This window comes from Pipra filicauda, unplaced genomic scaffold (assembly GCF_003945595.2).
Source record: "Pipra filicauda isolate LSUMZ 115617 unplaced genomic scaffold, ASM394559v2 scaffold29_size4552773_pilon, whole genome shotgun sequence".
Taxonomy (NCBI): domain Eukaryota; kingdom Metazoa; phylum Chordata; class Aves; order Passeriformes; family Pipridae; genus Pipra; species Pipra filicauda.
Genome location: NW_024104420.1, coordinates 626491 through 649778, shown reverse-complemented (window position 1 = coordinate 649778; position 23288 = coordinate 626491). Strand labels below are relative to the sequence as shown.

The window sequence follows — 23288 nt, the reverse complement described above, 5'->3', positions numbered from 1 at the left end:
AATGTGATTACTGGTATCTATATGCTAGCTATCACTGTGCTTCTTAAATTACTGTAAAGGAGTGCATGGGTTGAACCCAGCTTGAACTCATTGCTCTTTTCAGAGCTCATTTGGCATTTGCTCAGCTTTTGTACTGTGCTGAGCCACATAAATACTTTCTCCATGCTAGTCTGGCTGGGTCAGGGAGATAATAATCTCTATGGATTTTCTTAGGGGAGACCATTTAGACAAACAGTTGACCCATAGAGCAGTTTATCTAAAGCAAAGTCCCTCTTCCAGTCCCCTTCGTATTGAAATAAGTCCATCTTCCTTTGTGATAACACTGGTGATTTTCCTACATTGTTTCCTGAACCACCTTTTCTTGAAGGGTTCATTTATCATCGGTTGCACCTCTGATGGCTGCACAGCCATGTACTTGCTACTTTATTGGCTGTGATCCTGCTAAGCGTGCACTCTGTTCCATCATCCAGGTCAGTAATGAAGGGGTTAAGTAGTGTTGGCCCCAATATCAATGCCTGGAATACTCCACTAGCAGCTTGCCTCCAACTGGACTTTGTCCCTCTGGTCCTACCTGCAGCACCCAGCTGTTGAACCAGTTCTCCTCCCTGCCAGTTTATCTAAGTGGTACTTGATCAGCTTGTCTAGGAGGATGTTATGGGAGGCTGACACTGTCAGAAGGATTACTGCAGCTGAGGTAAACAACATCCACTGATTTCCCCTCATCCCCCAATTCCTTAATTGGAATGAAGCTTATGTAAGCTGCTTTCAACACAGATAAACCTGATAAAATAGTTATGGGCCTTTTCACCTATAGGTTGAATTTTTTCAAAAAATAGCTAGAAGTATTTGGCAAAGATTTCTCATCTTACTGTGAATGTAAAATAAGTGTTTATTCCTGTTGTTGGGTGATTTTTATATAAATAAGTTAATATCTAAGGGTAGAGATGTAAATATGTATCCATTTTCATTAGCATAGGTATATAGGCAGTTGAGAAAGTAAGAGAGACCTTGGTGTAGATCAGATGTCTGACCCTTCTCTGGGGCTTTGTCAGCCCCATAGCAAACGCGAATGGCAAGAAGGGCTCTGTTCCCATGACTGTATTCTTTTTTGATACTTGATTTATACATTCTTAGCCAGCTTGGATGCAGTAAAAAAGATTAAGATGTAACTTGTTTGAAATTGATGAACAGGATATAAATAATGTGTACCACATTTTAAGAAGAGAAGCTAAGTGGAAAAATTACCAAGCATTAGTTTTGAAGTTCAGTGCCTCTTATAATCTTAACATACTTTTATTAATGTTGCTTTAAATGATTGTTGGTTGCACACTAAATTCTGTGTCTTCTCTTGGTTAGAGTTATAAATATAAAGCTAACATTGTTAAATTTTGGTCTGCATGTTGCAGTTACTGTATGTGCAGTAGTTTCTCATGCTGCTCTTTCTTTAGCCTGTATTAACAGTAATGAGTGGTGCCAGAACTGTTGGTGAATTAAAAATTTTGTGACTTCAATGTTACTTATTTCTGTTGGGCTAAATCTCAAAGGTATTTATTAATTTCTTATTATGTTGTGTTCAGATTAATGAGTAGAGACCTTTTTAGGCCACTTCTTTTGTGCCTCAGCTGACTTGGTTAGCATGCATTTTGATCTGGCATTTAAAAAAAAGAAAAAGAATATGACTGGCCACATAGTTTTGACTATAGACAACTATAGGCTAATAGAAACACAACCAGAGACAAGAACTGCAGCAGAGAATAATCTTGTTAATTAAAGCGACTCTAGTACCTTTGATTGGCTTTTCTGTAATTACACCAAGTGCAACTTTGCCTTGGGGATGGTAGTGCATTATAAGGGAAGCCAAAGATGTTTCAACATTGATCGAGCCTTCCCAATTTAATCATAAAGAATACTAAAAATATCAGTGGTTGCTTTACAAGAATTGCCATTGATTTTTATAAACATAACACAAAACAAAAACCTAAAAAAAGGAACTTTACTTTTCACTCTGTGGGGGTTAGAAAATTAGGTGAGAACTGAAGACTGTTATCCGTATACCCAAATAAAAGTTGGTTTAAGTGCAGCAAATCCAGTGATTTTTCATGTAGTTTCTGATATTGGCATAGGTGAATTTCACCTGCAGTGCTATCTCCTTTTGAGAAGAGCCAACTCTGACATATTTTAGCATTGTTTATGATGTAAAAGTACTACAGAGCTTGTCTTAACCTTCTGTGACTAATGTGGTCGTCAGTCAGATTCTTTTCAGTTACCCTGGTTTTTTTTTCTTATTCTTTTGTTTTTGCCTCAGTCTGAGTTTCACTTTTTAAAAGAAACAAGCTTTCCTGTGATTTCAGGTGCACCACTCAAACCTCCTTCCCTTCTTGAAACTGTATGCCTAGAATGTCTTAGGTGTTTGGTTTTTTTCCTGACTACCCTGAGGCTGAATTATCAGTGTGATTTGACTTCGTCCACCTATTTTTTTGGTTGTCTCTCATTTATGAATTTTTTTTTGTTTTCCATTTCAGCTGTGGAAAGTGGTTGTTGGAGTCTTCTCTCTTCCTTATAGTGACTGTATTTCATTCCACTATCTGATCTGCCATCCAGATTTAGCCTTTGCGATGCACTTGTGTGTCATATTTTCGTTTCTTTAAAGTCAAACAGTGTTCTGAGCAGGGGATGCAGTTTTTACTTGGCACTTTTATAGCTTTACCAGAGTGGTACTTTTGCTTTGCAAGCTCTGCTGAAATGTTTTGTCTGTAATGCTTTTTTCTTGGAACAAATAATCCAACTTCAGACTCCTGGATGTGTCAGTGTAGTAGTTGCATAGCTCTCCTTTGGCTTCTAAGACATAGTCCTCAGCTATTTTTTCCTCCATCTTTCTACATTGCATTTATGAGTTACACTGATGATGGCTAAAATTTATGATAAGAATTTCTTTTTAAATTCATGTCCTCAGTTCCTAAATCTATTGAGCATATCAATATTGAAGACTGGCAAACTGTCTGTAACAGGTGATTTTCATTTAATCTCAAGTTTAGCTCCTTATGAATGTCCACCTGTATTAGCTTAGTCACATGAAGGGGAATATGTCCTTGCTGTATAAAAATGCTGAGCATTTTTGTCTTACTGAGCTGTGTAAAAATGGATCAAATAAGTCCTGGCTCTTCTGACACAACAGTAGCAGATAGTAGATTATCTATGCTGTAAAATTAACATGAATTTTTCTTACCTAATGAGTAGTTGAATACTTACTGTGGCTCATCTTTATTTCTTTCTACGTGTTTTTCTTAATTGTTGATATATTAATAATTGATAATACAATTTTTGAGAGGTTTTTTTGGCCTTTTTTCCTTTTTAAGCAGTCAACCAAAAGGTTAGACATATTAAATAAAATTGAGTGTGCATGCTTCTTACATTTTAGAAGATTGCCTTTAAATACACACTTGTATGAATTAACAGTATCTGCTTGTACACCCTTACAATATTGGGTATAAATTTTTTTTTTCTTATGGTATCATAAAATAGGCATTCTTCCCTGTATTTCTGTTTAGTACCAGCACTTCAACATTTCTGTTTATTTCAGAAGTCCAGTTTAATGAATTTGAAAATAGGTGAATTGTGCACTAGGGAGAGAATAAATGGATCAAATTGGAATGGATGTGAAATATTCAAGAATTCTGTATTTTGATGCTCATATGAGATAGTGGAAGGAAAATACACCTTACCCAAAAAGCACCTAGAGTTTATAGGCTTATTAAGGAAGCTAAACAGTCTGAGGAAATCCACTACCAGAAAAGTTAATCAGAGATAAGTCTAGTTTTGTTAACACATATTTCTAATGACTATAAAATGGTAAATCAAGTGGGTGGTAGTTTATAAAGAAGAATTCTCAAAAAAGGGTGCTTTGGGGGTTCTTATGGTTTGTTATGCGTATGGAACAATAGTAGTGGTCCACTTCAGTTTTATAATGTATGGAATTAATTTTTCCTTATAGTTCTGAATTCAATATTACACTTGAGCAATTCGGGAATAAGCCCTTTAATTTTTTTCTCTGTGTTTATTAGAATTTGATTCAGAAACTTGTCGTAGCACAGAAATTGTGTGAACAGTTTCTGTTGCATTTCTGTGATTTCTCCCCTGGCATGGCTGGGTGCAGATAGTAAAAATTACTGCGCCACTAAGATGGCTACTCGAGCTAAAGTTAGAACAAAGGTGGATTCATGCCAGATGCCAGGGAAGAGTTTTTGGCAGGTGAATAAAGTTTTCTCATCTCCTATGACCACCTGTTGTGGTCCAATTAGAAGGGAACAACAGAGCATGTTTTCCTTATGTAACCAATGTTGTGTGAACAAGAAGCTGAGCGTCATGAGCACTATATAATCTGTCTTTCTCCTAATAAATCCGACATTTGCCTGATCATATTGATCCTGGAGCAATCTGTCCATACCCTTCCATCAACAGAAACTTTAGAAACTCTCTTTGTTAGAGTTTTCATCAAATGAAGTTTAAGCCTGTAAAATCCTTAGAGTTTAAATGTGTTTTACTATCTTTAATAGAAGAGTGTGTTAATTGTACCCTCTAATAGGGAATTTCTTCATTAAAATAACAAATGTGCTGATTCTCCTGGAGATCTATGTCAAATTCTTCATGAACATCTAAGTTCTTTTAACAACCGTAATATATGAGAAAGCAGGCAGCTAATGCAGTACATTAAGTAGATTTTAAGTGCCTTTTAGAATATGCCATCTTCAAATAGGTTAAAAGAAAACCCACAGTGTACAACAAGCCTACTTATATGTATAGCCCCTTCATGCCTGACAAAACTGAAGCAGGGATGCTGGTGAATGTGTTTTAAACTCCAGTAGTTTTAAAGGGATCTAAACACCTAAATATCTTAAAGCTTAAAACTGGTTTAGTAATATTTTTGATGTTTATAATGGTACAGTGGATATAATCTGTCAAACCCTGTTAAGTTAGTTATCATAGAATCATAGAATCATAGAATCGATTGGGTTGGAAAAGACCTCCGAGATCATAGAGTCCAACCCTTGGTCCAAATCCAGTCCATTTACTAGATCATGGCACTCAGTGCCACGTCCAATCTGCGTTTAAAAATCTCCAGGGATGGTGAATCCACCACCTCTCTGGGCAGCCCATTCCAATGTCTGATTACTCTCTCTGTAAAGAATTTTCTCCTGATATCCAACTTAAATTTCCCCTGGCGGAGCTTAAGCCCGTGCCCCCGTGTCCTATTGCTGAGTGCCCGAGAGAAGAGACCAACCCCCACCTGGCTAGAACTTCCCTTCAGGTAGTTATAGACGGTGATGAGGTCACCTCTGAGCCTCCTCTTCTCCAGGCTAAACAACACCAGCTCCCTCAGCCTCTCCCCATAGGACTTATGCTCCAGTCCCTTCACCAGCCTTGTTGCTCTTCTCTGGACCCGCTCCAGCACCTCAATATCCTTTCTGAACTGAGGGGCCCATAACTGAACACAATACTCAAGGTGTGGCCTCACCAACGCAGAGTACAGGGGAAGGATCACTTCCCTGCTCCTGCTGGCCACGCTATTTTTGATACAGGACAAGATCCCATTGGCCTTCTTGGCCACCTGGGCACACTTAAATATAATATAATCCTTTAATATAATTCTGCTATGAGCTACTGCTTTGGTTTCGTGTTCAGTTCCTGTTTGCAAGTGCAGATTATATAGAGAGGAGTCAGAGGAGAAAGTTAGTAAGGGCAGTATCAGAGGACTGAAGTCATGTACCACTAAAACAAGTGGGCATAGGGCGCAGGAGTGCCCACCTTCTTTGACAGACTGGTTAATGGATTTAACAGTATCTAACCATGATGACAGCTTTTGGAGCAGGGGTGGTTACATTTGTCTGAGTGGATAGGAATACTAAGGGAACGTTTGGCAGTTTTCTACAATATCCTGGTAGTCAAGCTGGGAAGATACAGACTGGATGAATAGGTGTACAAAACCAACAAAGAGAGCTGCCTGGGCTGTTGACCTCAAACAGTTGACAGTTCAAAGTAGGAGAGGTTTTCGTGGGGGTTTATGCTGCGTGCAAAGCTGTTGAACATGCTCCTGGTGCCCAGGTTGGCAGGGTGAAGACTTACACAGCCAGCAGGTGAAGCCAGGTGGATGGAGCAATTGCTGTACTGCTGTAGGTTAGAGCTGCCACTCAGAGAGACGTTGACATCTGTCTAGTCATGAGGAAACTCCTGAAACTCAGCACATTGAAAGCTCTGTGCCCAGGGCTGAACGAACCCATGCAGCACTGTCAGCGAAGGAACCACTCTGCAGCAAAGGTGGGCAGCGGGCTGAGCAGGGACCAGCAGCATCCCCTAGTGGGAGAAGATGTCAAGTGTATCCTGTCTGTTAACGAGAGTGTAGCTGTGTTTCAACTTCAGAAAAAACGAATCGCGCTTTGTGAGGGGGGTTAAATGCTCATTGCCTGGTGAGCCTCTACTCTTAGAATGCTCAGATCAGGTGGTTCAAGTCCTTTGAAATTAGTCCTGCTTTCAGTCCAAATCTGTGCAATTCTGAATTATTTTATGGGTCTGTTTATGACTTTGTACTGCTGTGTTCTGCTTCAGTTAATACCAGTGGCCTTTCAGATCAAGCAATGCTGTTTTCCTCAGTGTAAAATCTTAACTGTTGGGGTCCTTCTTATTCCTGTCAGTCTCTCAATGAGGTACTCTCAATGAGGTGCAGTCTAACCTTGTTTTTATTAAGTTTTACAAACATGCTTGTTAAATATACTTCATTAGTTAGAAAAATAGTGTTTTCAAGTTACATAAGAAAGTTTCATCTATGCAGTGGACTTCTAGCTTTCTTATTTAAAAGCAAGCATTATTGTAAGGTATTATTCTCAAGACATGCAGCCTGCAAAGTGCCTTGAGTGGTACAAATCAATATGGTTCTGAAGTTTGATGTGGTGACTGCTATATTCAGCATTTAAAAAGCACTTGTGCTTAATGGATTACCTACGTTAAAAGCAACATCTTCCAGTATCCCCGAAAAGCTTTAGAATGACTTAATGAACTTGATGCCTGGGTAAATAAATGAAATATTCTGTATTCAGTAAAAATCAACATGTTTTGATGAAATATAATAACCTTTTACAGTTAAATAGCAGGTATAATGTTTTAAAATACATTATTGTGTTATATTATACCAGGAAGCCAATTGACTGCTTTTTAAAAATATTGGTGCTAGAGCAAAAACCAGTGTGTTCAACAAAAGTGCTGCTATTCAGAAAAAGGACACTAGAGTGTACTGTAGCATTTATAGTGCTCTTACTGTGAAGCAGCATCATGAAGGCTTCTGAACAGAACACTGTTTGCAAACTGCCTTTTTGCATAGGGTGTTATAATGTTAAGATACACTGAAGTTTTCTGAATGTATAAACACAACTCTATTCTTCTACCATGTATGGCAGAAGTTGATAATACACTAGAATGCTTCAACTGAAAATTTAACCATTTTCCTCATAGTTTTTAGGAAATACTGGAAGCTTTGTTAACTGTATTTTTGCTTACATTCAGTTGAAGATAAACTACAGAGAATCTATCTTTTAAGAAGAGTATGTACTCTTTAAAGAAGTTTTGTCTGATAGAAGGTATCTGCTTTTATGTTAATGCTAAATATAATTTAGAATGAGCATTCTGTTGTGTATTCTGTTTTACCATAATAAATTAGAGCAATACCTTAATTTAACTGATTTTTTAAAATTATTTTTTATTTCTGAAAAAAAAAGCTAAAATTCATAGCTGTAAGTGACAGGATATGGCATTGTGGCATGGACTGAGAAACACAAGAACTTCTTCTTTTAACTTCTGGGAGATGCCTGGGTACTGAGCCTACTTTCATTAAAAATCAATTGAAGAATTCACTTGACTTCACTTGGTGCAGAACTTAGCTTTTTTTTTAAACTCACTTTTCTCGTCTACTTGCTTCAGACTTGGATCCAGACTTGTTTTATTATTAATGAATAAAGTATACATGTCAATAGGCTCCATCTTTAAACTACTATATTAAATAAGGTGAAATTGCATAGGGAGACCTAAATTTCAGATTTTAAAAGGCCTATTGCTTTTGTGGAATTAAAAAGGCTGGTTTTCTTGAAACATGGTCAGTGTTTTTGGAACAAGAGAATTCTATGCATGTAACTTAAACTAACTTAAAATCAAAACTGAAAAAAAAAAAATAAACTGGGACATGGAAGTGTAGTGTTAGAAGTTTTTATTTTTGCGTAGGTTCTTGCAGTGTTACCCTTAATGACAAGTTGTAATCATGCTTTTTTTTAATCAAGAAACCAGCAATAACAAAACAAAAATGCAGGAAGCTTTTAGGTAATTTAACTTTAGATTTTTTAGGCTGCATTTACACTGCTTCAGTTGCTGTTTGAACCACTGAGTGCAGATGAAATGTACTGTCAGCATCTCCTGCTTGCAGTGTCTTAATCCCTCAGTTTCTCAAGCTACCTTTCCCCACTGCAGGGTTCATTATGAACCTTTATTGCGCAAGAAGTGTTAAGAGCCTGTATTCCCTCACATCGAGGTACCAGACTGAGAAGGAGAGGGGGAGAAGGACTGGCTAGCCACAGTTTCTGGTCTTCCATGGAGAGGCTCTTGGGGAAGGCTTGCAAGGGGCTAGCAAGACTACCAGACCCAAAATGCTGACTCTGTATTGTTGGAAATCTTTATTTTTCTTTTTTTGTTCTTGGATTGGTGGGTTCCTCTCTTCCCTGGGAAATTCTGAGCTTTTCTACAAGTCACTTTGGTTACAGAATTTTCCTGCTTTGTCTTTCCTTGTGATAGCCTCTAAACTTCTGAAACAGGTTGGGAATTATAGAGCTGGCAATGTAGGACTTCAGTTTAACTTCTTAATGTCTCAATGGCTCACTTTAAATGCCATTACTCCTTCAGTTCTTCAACAGATTTAAAGCTCTGCTAACTGTCTGGCATCAGGCTTGTCAGATTGCCAGCTATTTTGCCAGACTGTAGAGCCAAGATGCATGAAAATGTCAACAATCTCAGGCTCATTAATTTTTGGCTTTCCTGGCCTTTCTGTAATGACTGCAGTGCTGCATAAGCTAAATGCTGTGTTTTTTAACTTACTCCTATTAGTTACAGTGGAAACCACAGCCAACTTTAATGGAAACATTTGAAATAGTTGAAAGAGTGTTCTCCTACTGATTTGTTAATTTAGGTTGTTTACAAGGAAAGCAGCCTGCCAAAGTCTCCTTACATGTAATAAGTTCAAAAGATTATACAGGGTGAATATTTTATTCCTTTCTTCTTTGTACCTTTTCTCTTTTAAAGCACTAGAAGATATTTGTTGAATATGTTCTGTTTAACCTTGTAAAGCTGCCATGAACATTCCAGGCTAAAAAAATCCCCAAACTTACTTGTTTGTCCTTTATTTATGATTTAACTGGTCAGGCAAAAAGGTTATTTGCCTTGGGAAATGGACGCATGAGAACACTGCACAACTAAAAAGCCTTTAATAAGGTCTATGCTGCTTTTGCCCACATTTCTGAAATATACCGATTTTTGTCTGTTTACCTTCAGCATGAAAATATGTGAAAGAAGATTCATTGAAGATAGCTCACACGTGGAGCATTCGTACAGAAGCTGTGCTAATGAATCTACTAATTTTGTTGGGTAACCTGTTGCTTTCTGTTATAGTGTCAATCTCTAAAGAAATGTCCAAACTAACTGAAAATACTCCTAATATAATTGCTTGTCACTTTAGTGTTACCAACTTCTCCATAAAAGCCACTTCATCCCTAAATGGTAATTTTCTAGATACAACACAATAGCAGTGTGCTGCTTCTGCTCCTGCTATTACTGATGATGATGGTAATAAAATCTGTTGTACTATTTACTTAGTGTTCCAAACTACTGTGAAGAATATGGTAATGCAAAATAGAAGGGAAGTTTGGAATGATGCATAAGCTACCAAATACTTGAAGGATTTTTTTCTTCACTAATTTTAGATATCTTTACAAATACACATTTTCTAAACAGAGAGATAGATATGTATGTGTGTTTACTCACTTGCCTAATTACAGCACTAACTGATGTAATTTTCCAAAAGATAGGAGGGTTGTCCTTAAGGAGAACTCAGAGCTTGTCATGAACTAGGTGACTTTCCATCCCTTACCTCTGGAGTGTTGCGTCATTTGTCCAATGTTAGTCTTAAATCTAGGAAGAATTAAATCTTGTAGACTTTGTAAGTAAGGCTTTTCGAATGTTTTACTAAGGTTGTTCAAAAGCAGACCAGCTGAACTTTGACTGAAAATCATTACAAGTTGATCATTGCTTGATGCTGAAAAAGAAATGAGTTGAGATGTAAATCCATTTCTGGTGGCTGGCTGTCAACAACAGAAAACTCCAAGCTGAAAATCAGCAGTAACACAACATCTTCTTTGAAGGCTTACGTTGTGGATACTTCTTATGGTTTTGCTTTTTCAGACAGATGTGTCACTTTTTTTCCCAGTAAGAGCTCAGGACATAATCCCTGAAATGTATTGGATTGCTTTGAAAGTAAATGTTAAAGTGGGACCACATATAGTCTATGATCTTGTTTTGAACGCTTATCTTGCCGAGCTTTATTTTCTCCTGCTGAGACTAGGAGCTGGATAATGGTGTATTGCCTTTTTTTTTTTTAAGTTTTTTTGTTTGGTTGGTTTTATTTTGTTTTTAGATCTGTGGCTCACCAACATGTTCGTATCGTTGTTCACTAGCAGTAAAACCTGCACTCGTGTAGGGTACTGAGGAAGACTGAAAGACCTGAGAGCTGCTTGGCATGGCCTGACAGCTTGTATTCTTTTAAGTAGTGATTGTGCCAGTAAACCATGCTCAGAACAAACCCAAGATTTGTGTGCTGAAGAGCTGAGCAAAGAATAACAGGTGCCTGGGAGTCAGCATAAGTACAGGGCACTTGTAGAGTGGTATTTTGTGGCTGATAGGAATAGTGGTTCTGTGATTTTCTGAACTAAAAAGCATATCTTCATGCTTTATTAACTTTTTATTGCTGTGAATTTCTTCCCCCCTCCCCTCCATCCTGTGATACCTGTTCATGGAACAGATGTAAATAGTGTTTGTTTTTGAACTTGGTCTCTGCTGGTATTGCTTGATACCTCTACCAATTAACTACCTTATTCTTTGTTTGGGTTTTCTGAAGTCCAGTGGTCTGGGCAGAGGCCCAGGATTATTTCAAATTTACAAGAAGGCAACAGTTTTCAAATGGAAGGAGAAATCTTCAGTGAATATGATGGAAAACATAATCAGGGTTTTGATCAGGAGGCCATAATGCTGAGAGCAGAAAAGAAAATGACAAGGGATGTATGTTCTCACCATAGAATGTAGGAGCAGGAGAACTGCTGAGAGGTGGTGCCATGGGTATCTGAATGCTAGGAAATTTTTCTGTGATCTCTTAGCTGCTCATTAGTAGTGTATGTCTTGTTGAGAGGCAGGGAGATGGCTCTGTCTCCCTCTCCCCTTTCAGAACATCTTTCTGTACCTCTTTCTGTACCTCTTCTCTGGCATATCTCTGACCCCTTACCATTGCTGCAGCCCTTGCCCATGATAGTTTCAGTGAAATACTAGATCAGTTCAAAGGCAGTTTTTGTCTAAAAATATTGTATTGCTTTTTGGATGGCTCTGCTGTATATCATGCCTCTTTATACCGTGGCCAGGCTTGCTGTGTTGATAGTGCCTTGTGGCAAGAAGAAGTGTGCTCTGCTAACTTAGCTATGTTATGTTGACTGTACAACAACCAGGAAAGTCTCCTGGAAATGATCTTGTTGAATACAGTGGTAACCTGTATTCAATTGGTCAGTTTTATGGTCATGTTGGTTTGGAAATTTGTGCCACTGCCTTGATTGTCTTCTGATGCAAAATGCTAAACTTAAACTGGTATATTTTAATGAATTTGATATTTATTGCTGCAGTGGCTTTTTCTGGAACTAGATAGAAAAGTTTTGGAACTTGTAACAGAATACATTGCAACTTTGAATTGTAAAAGGGCCAATGTCTTTAAATTGAAAGAGAGTAGGTTTAACTTAGATATTAGGAAGTAGGTTTAAATTAGATATTAGGAAGAAATTCCTTGTTATAAGGGTGGTGAGGCACTGAAACAGTTGTTCCAGAGAAGCTGTGGATGACCCATCCCTGGAAGCATTCAGGGCCAGGATGGGTCTTTGAAGAACCTGATCTACTGGATGGTGTCCCTTTCCAGGGCAAGAGGTATGGAATGAGATGATCTTGAGAAACCCTTTCAACTCAGGCCGTTCTGCTGTTGATCTAGTCTGATAATGCCCTAAATGCATGTTTGTAGGAGGATGCTTTTTGTTTCTGCCTGGCACTCTGAAGCAAGGAAAGGAGGAAGCTGATATGATATGATATTACACGGAGTCCTGACATTCAAACTCAGTACCAGTAGCGCGCTAGCACAGTTCGCATTCACTGTGCATTGGAAAATGATCTGCAAAATGCAGAGACACCAAGTGACTCCATAGCTCTCTCATGATACTATGAGAGCCATGGTAGAACTTTTTATATGAATTAGAACAATATTCTAGATTTCTGAACAGTTGAGTTACTTTATTTCTGTGTTAGATTGCTTGAAGCTGCTGTCCCTAACTGTATTGAAAAGGTTATAAAAGCTTTTGTGCAGGATAACTGTAAAATTTCTTAAAATAGTTACCTCTTTACATCTAAAGGCAGTTTGTTTGTGAAATAATTGATTCATATTGTCAGGTAACATGGAAACAAGTTTTCTTGTATTATGTGCGGTCTTTTCTTTGAACAGAAAATTTAACTGTGATTTATATGTAATGCTTCTCCACTGAGATGCATTCCTGAGTATGTTTTTACTCAGGAAACTGGGATATATTCTGTGAAATTCAGGGGCTGCATCATTAAAAAAACTAAAAAACCAAAATGAAACAAACCCATATACCTGTTTTATTTATTTATAACTTTTCGAGGGAAGCAAAACTTCACAGTATGCCTTCTTTTTTTTTCTTGTTTTTGATTTTGCTTTGCCAGGAAGCTGGTGCTATACAGATTATTAAGTGGAAAAGGAAGTGCTATGTTGATCTTGGTACTCTCTCCACCTGTGTTTCTGATACTGTGTTTTTATGTGACTGTTGACTCTTAATGAAGTTTGTAAGAATTTAATTTTACATTATAATGCCTCATGACCAGTGAGTTCCAAAGTCTTTCGAAAGAGACTGGAGGAAAGAATGGAAACTGGAAAACAATGAAGTCAGAGTAATTTTTCTATGCCTGATTTTTCTTAGGAAGCACCATTAAAACTAAGGCTTGAAAATTTTGCTTGAGCAAAGAATGTTCAAAATAAGCCTAGAAGAAATCTTGACAGTGCAGATGGCATGAGGAATTACTCCTTGTGTTTTTGACCTGGCTTCTCTAGCACTTAGAGTGCAAACCAGAGGTTTATGTAGTGTCATAATAATGTTCCATGTTTAATTATTTAATCCTTTACTAGTAACACTTAACATCTGATCTGCATTTTTGAGAACTGCCAGGCATTTTAAACTGCTATTTTCACAGAATTGTTTATCGTGAGTTCATACTGTTGAATGTTATGTCATGTAAACCATAGACACTGGTTTTTTTTCTAATTATTGGGTTAGGATTGTTTCTTCCTAAATGCATAAATTTGTTTATCTATGTTTAACTTAATCCACTCTTTTTTATGTTCCCTCTATAGCTGTAGTGGTTAAGGTGGAGGATGCAAAATATAATCTTAAAGCAATTTTTAGTTTGTGTTTGTCCTGTAACATAAAACAAGCAAAAATAACATTTGTTCTCAAATTTTTTAAAAGGTATGGGCTTCTGCTTATAAACTTCCCACACAGCTTTGTAAAACTTCTGAATGTTGTTTTAATGCTTGTGTGTAATGGACTTGTGTCAGTATAAAACACATACAAAAGCATTAGTATAGAGCAAACATATGGTAACTTTGCTGTTTCTCCAGACTTCTCAGGTGGGCTTTGACCTTGAAACCCTTGGCGTTTTGACGAAAACAGTAGAGAAATCTAATTTACTTGAAGCAGCCGTTTCTATTTTGGCAGGCGTGTTTTTTTGAAAATATGGAGTCTAGGGCCTGACCTTGGCAATATGTGCTGGAACATGAAAATGTTGCTACAAGTGTTAGTAGTTTAAAGACATCAGCTTCTTCGCATTGTTTCTAGAAGATGTGGTTGGCGCACTCGACCCCTTTATGTGTTTCTGTAGAAATGTCTATGTATGCTGAGCATAAAATTGTAACTTTGTTAGTCTTTGCTTACTCTGGTTTAAATCCTTGAATTAACTACCTGTAGTTTTCTGAATATGGGTGTAAGACTACAGTTGTTTGCATTCCCAGAATGATGCCTGTTTTCAGAAGCTCTTTGGGCCTGTAACAGGGTAAAACTTAGTTCTGAAGCAAGGGAGGACTTATTTACAGGAAAATAATACAGAGACTTGGAAAGAGTTTCGGAATTACCTCACTATTTTCCAGACTACTGCAAATTCACTTTTAGAGTATCTCTGCCCAAAAACTAGTAACCACACTAAATCTGACACCGCAGCACAATCCACTGTCCAGATTCAGTTCTCCTGGGAAGATAAACTAAATGTTATTCTGAACATCATTAATTTAGATATGAATAATGGAAAGAAAGCTGTGAGAAGTCAGTGCATGTGCATGGCTGTCTCTTGCATATGAAGCACTTTGTGAGATGTGGAATGATTATTTTAGATGCCATTGTTACTTTGCCAAGGTTACTTTGTTGTAAGTTTTTAAACTAGAAATGCTGTATTTAAAAACAATTAAGAACGAACTGAGTAGCTTTGAACTGTACTGAAATCGCATACAGGTGAATAATACTATAAAAATTATACTCCTTCAAATCCTAATCTCCCCTACACACCTTTTCTTTAATGTTCTGAATGCTACTGTTCCTGCCTAGAGCTGATTGCTACTTTGATTTCCAGAAATGGGAGAAAACTGATGTTCAGCGCGGAATAGGTTCCTGGTGCTTTCCCTGCTCTTCTGTAACACCAGCTCTGTATGTAGGGCAAAAATGTAACAGAATCTTTAAACAAAAGAAAAAGACAAATAGCCTTTTCTGCCTAGGTGGCCTTTCTCAGAGCAAAGGCGGCTTTTGTGGTGGTGGAACAGAACTCCTTTTGTTCTGCAGTGCTTCCTGTCTGGCAGATGTAGGCTGGTAACGTCAGTTTCACGTAGGAATAATGTTTTTGTCTCGGCACAATAACCATTACGTTCCGAAGTAAAATCACAGAAATAAATAAGTCTGGTGCCCCAGGATGGGGTTGTAAACCTAGGTATTCAACATAATTAGGAATCTAATAGGGTGCTTAAAGTTAAGTGATATATATGCATACGTAAGTAATTAAATTATATTGGAAAGTATTTTATTTGTCATAGTCTGTGCTCTGCTCCTTAGAATATAGGCAGAGTTTATTCTGCAACTATTTGTTTGCTTTCCAGGTAATTTCCTTCTTTTTGTTTATGTTTGGTGGTTTTTGTTGTGTGTATGTGTTTTTTGTTTTGTTTTGTTTTGTTTTTTTGGTGAGGTTAAGAAAGCTTAAAAAACTACCTGTGAAAAATCCAAACTGTTGTGGAAAATACAAAAAGTGTATGTTAAAGGGAGACTTGAACATAAGTTCTGTTTAGTGAAATTTGTTGTAATTAAACACCTTGAGGTCAGAAATCACCGGAAGCTCTCTTTGTCTGCTTATAAGAGCTAATGAGCAATGCAACTCATTGGATTGAAGTCACCAGCTTACTGTTGGAACAGCTTACTGGAACAGCTTTGTCATGTCCTAATATCTCCTCAGCAGAAAATGACATAATGGGAAGAACTTTAAAAACTTCTTTTGTTAGTGAAACCAACTATTGGGGAGAAACCAAGGAATCACAGTTGGTAAAAAATTGAGTTTCTGATGATCAAAAAGAGGATGAACTTCTACCTAACAATCAGGGCACAGGCAACAAACAGCCTCTGCAGTACTTGCTGCTTCCAGTTCTTAACAAAACCGTTTTCAGAAATTTCTGTTTAAATTGCTTACACATGAGAAAATTTTGGGAAAAAGCAATGGTACAGCACTGGAGAACAACCCACTAGACCTGAAAGTGAGGTTGGTTTCAGTTCATTCATGATGAAGGTCCCAAGAGTAGCGCACTGAATAGTAAAATTGTTGAGTACTTAGTTCTAGGCCCACAGCCTGGCCTTATATAAGAGAATGTGCCAAATTTATGCAGAATTAGCAACAGAAAATTGCCAGCACCAGAAGTGTGAACAAAAGACAAACATGGGCGACTGGAACAGTATACCAGAAGAGTGTATCAGAGTAATTTCCAATTTGTTATTAGACTGATTGCTTGCCTGTGGGCCTTCTAGTCTAAATATTTTAACATATTTAATTTTTATTTAATAATTTATTTTTATTTAATAATTTAAAATATTTTAAAAGTTATTAAAATATTTAAAATATTTTCCCTGTGGAGAAGGGAATAGTCTCTCAGCCACAGTAGCTGCAGCTAGAAATAGGGAGTTTCAATTAACACAACCTGTCAGCTGATAAGGAGGAGCTTACCTGTTGTTACTACCTTACTGTTTGATTAGGAAACAGTTGTATTGGCTTGGACTACTGTAACAATACTTAGTACATCTTGTGTGAGTTTGTGCTCTTGTGGACGAGCACATTCAGTGACAGGCTTGTCATGAATTTAATCTGAGCCTGTCTTCAGAATTCACTTCTGTGAATCGTATCTGCTGCAGTGATTGATTCCTTAGTGTCTCTGATATGTGAGCAACACGTGAACTGTTGCCAATGAAGACTACGAGGAGGATGCAGGTGAAAGAGTGCTCCAAGCCCCTATCATTGTGCTGAAAATACTGACTTTGTATTTGTTAAGCTCAAAGAGCTTTGTTTGCAGGGTTGGTATGATTTTAGTTGGTGAAAACAGGCAATAGCTTTGCTGTTAAGGAAGTCCTTAATTTCTCTGAGCTCTTGAATAACATATGCAAGTAGCCAGAGTGATATCTGTGCGTGCACGTGCACGTATGTGTGGTTTTCTGGAGTAACAACTTCAATTAGTCTATAACTTCAAACTTTGTTCTTTGCTTCTGTTTATTCTTGATCATTCAGCATATCAGTTTCATATCAAGCAACATTTAAGTTAATTTCTTCAGACACAATTCTTTAGTTAGCCATTCCAACAGCTTCATGCAGTATACTGAAGAATTATAGATTTTTTTTTTTCAAACTTAGATTAGAAGTTCCTAATAAGGAATTCTCTGTTTTCCTACTGAAAACATATTTCTGCTACGTATTTCAACATAAATGGAATTACAAAAAACTTAAATACAGCATGTCTGGGGTTTCATGTTTGGATACTTCTGAAATGTTTTATTTTAATCAATCTTATAAATATGTAAATTATAGACATTGTTCTATTATAATAGTATATCAAATTGTTGAAACTAACTTGTTAGGAAAGCAGTAACAGAATTCTCTGATAGGGTTATAGATACTAGTAAGCTGCTCATCTTGAATATGACAAAAGGATTTTTAGAGTGCTTTAACTCTAACCAGCCCACAGGGAGGGTTTGTGCACTGTTCTCAAATGTTTGAATGAAAGCCTTGCTTCTTTAATTTTAGAAATGGAGGGAATTTCAAACAAAATTACATCAGGTTTATGGTCAGGTAAACCTAGAACCGAAAGGCACCTCTCGGGAGTAGGCTTCATGATCAAAAACTATTGTTTCTAAACTCAAGAATCTGCCAACAGGCCATTCTGATCACATTATCTCCCCATGTCTTCCACTTCACAACAAGCAATGTGCTGTCCTCTTTAGTATATATGCCCCAACTCTCCAAGCTGACCCTGCCAAAAAAGATAAATTTTACACAGACCTGCGCTGCCTTATCCAAAAGGTTCCTGCAGGTGATAAGATCATAATCCTTCGTGATTTCAATGCCAGAGTAGGTAATAACTTTGAAGCCTGGAAAGGAGTATTAGGCAAGCATGGTGTTGGAAACTGCAACGATAATGGTCGTTGCAGAATGGCCTTCTGCTAGAATTCTGTGCGGAGCAGCAGCTCATCATCACTAAGACTATCTTTCAAGAGAAAAATAGTCTGAAGACAACCTGGATGCATCCTAAATCTAAGCATTGGCACCTCATTGATTATGTCTTGGTGCAATGAAGGGATGTCCGCGATGTCCACCATACCCACGTGATGCCCAGTGCAGAATGCCAAACAGACCACTGACTTGTGCGCTTCAAACTTAACTTCAACCTTAAGTTCAAACCAAAAAAGGGCAGTATCCCAAGGAGGAGACTCCAAGTTAACAATCTCCAATCAGCCACGGTGAGAGACAGATTCCAGGCAAACCTTCAAACTAGGCTCGAAAACCATTCCATAGATTCTGCAGATTCCTCTCCTGAAACAATTTGGCACTGCATTAAAAACAGCATCCTGCAGTCCTCTGAGGAAACCTTAGGGTTCTCCTTCAAGAAGAACAAGGACTGGTTTGATGAAAACAATCAAGAGATCCAGGAATTGTTGAAGAAGAAGAGAACCACTCACCAAGCACACCTTGCACTGCCTTCCTGTCACGTAAGAAAAGCAGCCTTTTGTCTTGCATGCAGCAAGCTCCAACAGAAGCTCTGTGACATCCAGAACAAGTGGTGGATCAATCTAGCTGAGAAAACTCAGTTATGCACAGATACAGGTGATCACAGAGGATTCCGTGAGGCCTTGAAAATAGCATACGGGCCTGCATACCAGGTACAAAGCCCTCTACTCAGTGCTGATGGTCAAAAACTTCTGGCAGATAAAACCTCCATTCTGAATTGATGGTCTGAACACCTTCAGACTCTTTTCAGTACTAGTCGAGTAGTTCAAGACTGAACAATTCAGTCCATCTCACAACAACAGTGAAGAATGATTTGGATATTGCCCCCACTTTGGGAGAAACTCTTAAGGCCATACAGCAGGTGAAAATTGGCAAGGCAGCTGGGGTTGATGGAATTCCATCTGAAATCTGGAAGCATGGGGCCCAAGCACTCCATGCTAAATTTCACGAGTTTGTGGTGTGCTGTTGGGAACTCGGCGAACTACCATCAGACCTTCGTGATGCAGTCATCATCACTTTGTATAAGAAGAAGGGAGATAAATCAGACTGTTCAAACTACCGTGGTGTTACTCTGCTCTCCATTGCTGGCAAAATCCTGGCAAGAATACTTTTGAACAGATTAATACCTGCTATAGCAGAAGGAATTCTACCTGAAAGCCAATGTGGTTTCAGAGCCAACAGGAGTACCACAGACATGGTATTTGTTCTCAGACAACTGCAAGAGAAGTGTAGGGAACAGAACAAAGGTCTCTATGTAACCTTTGTTGACCTCACCAAGGCTTTTGATACTGTGAGCACAAAAGGTCTGTGGCAGATTTTGGAACGTTTAGGATGTCCCCCCAAGTTCCTTAAAATGATCATCTCCATGAGGATCAGTGCGGCCAAGTCAGATATGGTGATGCACTTTCTGAGCCCTTTCTAATTACCAATGGTGTGAAACAAGATTGCGTTCTTTCATCAACTCTATTCACAGTCTTTTTCAGCATGATGCTCCAAAGGGCCACGGCAGGCCTCGATGATCAGGACGGTATCTACATTCGATACCGTACCGATGGAAGCCTTTTCAACCTAAGGCGACTGAAGGCCCACACTAAGACCTTAAACCATCTTGTCCGGGAGCTGCTTTACGCTGATGATGCCGCCCTTGTTGCCCACACAGAAGCAGCTCTGCAGCGTTTAACATCCTGCTTTGCAGACACTGCTGAGCTCTTTGGGCTGGAAGTCAGCTTGAAGAAGACAGAAGTTCTCTATCAGCCTGCACCTCAGGAAGTCTTCCATCATCCCCATATCACCATTGGCCAATCAGAGCTCAAATCAGTCCAGCAGTTTAATTACCTAGGCAGCCTCATCTCCTTGGATGGTAAGATTGATGGGGAGATAGACAACAGATTAGCAAAGGCGTATAGTGCTTTCGGAAAACTGCATAAAAGAGTTTGGCGTAACGAACACTTGAAGAAAAGTACAAAAATCAGTGTTTACAGAGCCATAGTGCTGTCTACTCTTTTATATGGTTCCAAATCTTGGTTCATCTATTGCCACCACCTGCGTCTCTTAGAATGCTTCCATCAACGCTGTCTCCATACAATCTTAGACATCCACTGGTCAGATTATGTGACCAATACATCTGTTCTAGAACAAGCAGCAGTCAAAAGTATTGAGAACACAGCTGTGCTGGGCAGGACACGTCTCCAGGTTGAAGGACCACCACCTCCCTAAGATCCTGCTTTATGGTGAACTTGCCACCGGCTGCCACAAGAGAGGAGCCCCGAAGAGAAGACACAAGGACTCCCTGAAACAACATCTCAGCCTCGGCCATATTGATCACCATAACTGGTCTACTCTGGCCTCCAATCAAGAGGTCTGGAGACACACCATCTATAACGCTGCTACTTCCTTTGAGAAAGCACGCAGGATCACTCTCGAGGAGAAAAGACAGCGCAGAAAGAATCGTGTCTTGCAGAATTTACCACCTAAGGAGTCTTTCTGCTGTACCTTTTGCAATCGGACATGTCTGTCTCGTATTTGCCTTATTAGCCACCAGTGTGCCTGTAACAAATGTGGATAAAGCCTTTCCCAAATCTTCGTTCGCGAAGCCTAGCCATGAAAAAAAAATCAGGTTTAGTACAGTGTTGTAAGAAGAAGTTCTCATTGTGCCTTCTGGGATGCAGTGTGTATTTGTGCAGTGTATTTACATCATCTTTCACAAATTGCTGATTGCTTTTGTTGTTCTTTTGCTTTCTTTTGCCATGTAGCCGTCCTCAGAAGGTGTGTTTGTGTCCATTCCTGCCCGTACATCCGCTAAAGGTCTCCACCTGCTTGTATATAATCCAGCATCCAGCAGAGGTGAGTAAGGCTGTGCTAACTGTTGAGAGTTCATCTAGAATCTTAATGCAGCAAATGGTAGGCAAGAGGAAACAGCTATGCTGTTACCATCATTGTCATGCTTCAACCCCAGCCATCATCTAAGTTTACTTTCCCCTGTGCCAGATAGGATGGGGAGGAGAATCAGTGAAAAGGGGGTAAAAACTTGTGGGTTTAGATAAGAACAGTTTAATAATTGAAACAAAGTAAAATATAATAGTACTAATAATTCTAATGATAATAATAGCAATAATAATTGCAATAAAAAGAAGAGAGAGAGAGAGATAAAACCCAAGAAAGACAAGTGATGCACAATACAATGCTTACCACACACTGATCAATGCCCATCCCATCCCTTAGCAGTAATTGGTGGCTCCTGGCCATCCCCAGTTTATATACTGGGCATGACATTCTTTGGTATGGAATATCCTTTTGGCCAGTTTAAGTCATCTGACCTGGACATGCTCTCTCAGGATTTCTTGTGCACCTCCTCACTGACAGGGTGTGAGACACTGAGAATTCTTTGTCTTAGGGTAAACACTACTTAGCACACTGGTGTTTTGGTTGTTGCTATCAACATTATTCTCATCATGAATCCAAAACAGCACTGTACAAGCTAGTGGAAAAACATGGATTCTATCCCAGCCAAAACCAGAACTGTCATATCATGATTTTTCCTTTTAAATTTGATGATTGAATGCCAGTTCAGCTGAGTTACGGTATTTTTTGTTCAGTTCTTCTGAATTATTTTATCTTCTGAAATCACATCTTATTTCTGCAATACCATGCATGCAAGACATCTCATCTTATCTGAATAGTCCTACTCGAATCTGAAATCTGCTTACCTTGGTACAAATTGTAAAAATTAGTAACATTAATTAACATTAAATAAAATAATTGTTAAATAACATTAAATAACATAAAGGCACATGGTGTGATTCTTGGGGTGTCCTGCACAGGGCCAGGAGTTGGATTCAATGATCCTGATGGGTCCCTTCCAATTCAGCATATTCTAGGATTCTACGAACACAGTGTCTCACAGAAGTGTTTGGAGTTGATACAGGGATGAATGTGTTTGATTATGGCAGTGGTCTTTTATTGATGTTAGTGTTCTGTTAAAAATATGAATTAAGCAATTCATTGTAGTGATGACCTTAGCTATTTTAGCCAATGGAAAACTATTTAGCCTCAGAACAGTAAGTTTTGGTTTACCAATAGGAGAATATATATTAATGTTTTTCTGGTCTGTGTATCATAAGGGTTTTGGAAATTGAACTGCAGCTACTGCAGTTATTTGGGTAGATGGTGGGTCTACAGATAAGACTGTGAAGTTCAGAAAGCTGTTCTCTTGTGGTCCAGCTTGACATTTTACAGTAGCTCGGCCAATATGCAAAGAGTCTTTGCCTGAAGGAACTTAAACAGAATGCAAAAAAGCAAGTTTAAAAAAAGTATTCTCTCACAGGGAAACAAAACAGAGGCCATGACATATTTGGGCCCTAAATGGGAAAACTGTAATTTTTAATTCACATAATTATAATAGGAATACTCTTCTGTGTTACTTCTTATTTCAGAAGTACTTCTATATATGCTAAAGTAACTTGAAGGGAAATAAGGGTTTAAAAATGCGTCAGAGACTTTGAACTGGCATTTGAATTGTGTTGAATTTCCTATTCATAGTGGAAGGTATTAGAAAAAGTTGGCAGGTTTTTTTTAGATTTCATACACCATACCTGTGACAGTCTGAGTGACTGTCTACAATTTTATTAATCAGCAATCACAACAGTTGTCTGTTACAGTGGGATGCAAGTTTTCTGTTAGTATATATTGCATAATAATAATTCACACAGTATTGGAAGACCACTATCTGGCTATATGAGGGCACTTGGCTTATCAGAGATAAATCCAAACAAATGGTGGGAAGCTAAGAACATCTTACAGTGGTCTTTGAAAGTGTTCACAGGTGATGCTTTTGATTCCATAACAGCAGGGGCGTACCTGACAAGAGGTAAGTTCCATTTGCTTGTGGTTGCTCATACTCAAAACAGAATCGATCTTGAATGCAGATAAGCATTCTGAACTGCATCTGATCCTTCAGTCTGCCATTTCATTACAGGTACACTCAGTTTCAAAAATATCTCATTGAATTAACCAGATAGTGAATGTTTTTCCCTTACTGCATGTCAGCCCCAACTGTCATCCTTCATGTGCTTCATTATTTATTGTCTTTGGAAGTC

General features: G+C 38.4%; 1 protein-coding gene across 1 annotated transcript in view; it reads left to right on the top strand.

The window, feature by feature from the left end:
• DTWD2 (DTW domain containing 2) overlaps window positions 1–23288 on the top strand; it is a 77876-nt gene that overhangs the window by 4686 nt on the left and 49902 nt on the right. Inside the window, exon 2 of the mRNA XM_027729631.2 lies at window positions 20946–21036. Coding sequence (XP_027585432.1) covers window positions 20946–21036 — 91 coding nt within the window. The remainder of the gene's footprint in view (window positions 1–20945; window positions 21037–23288) is intronic.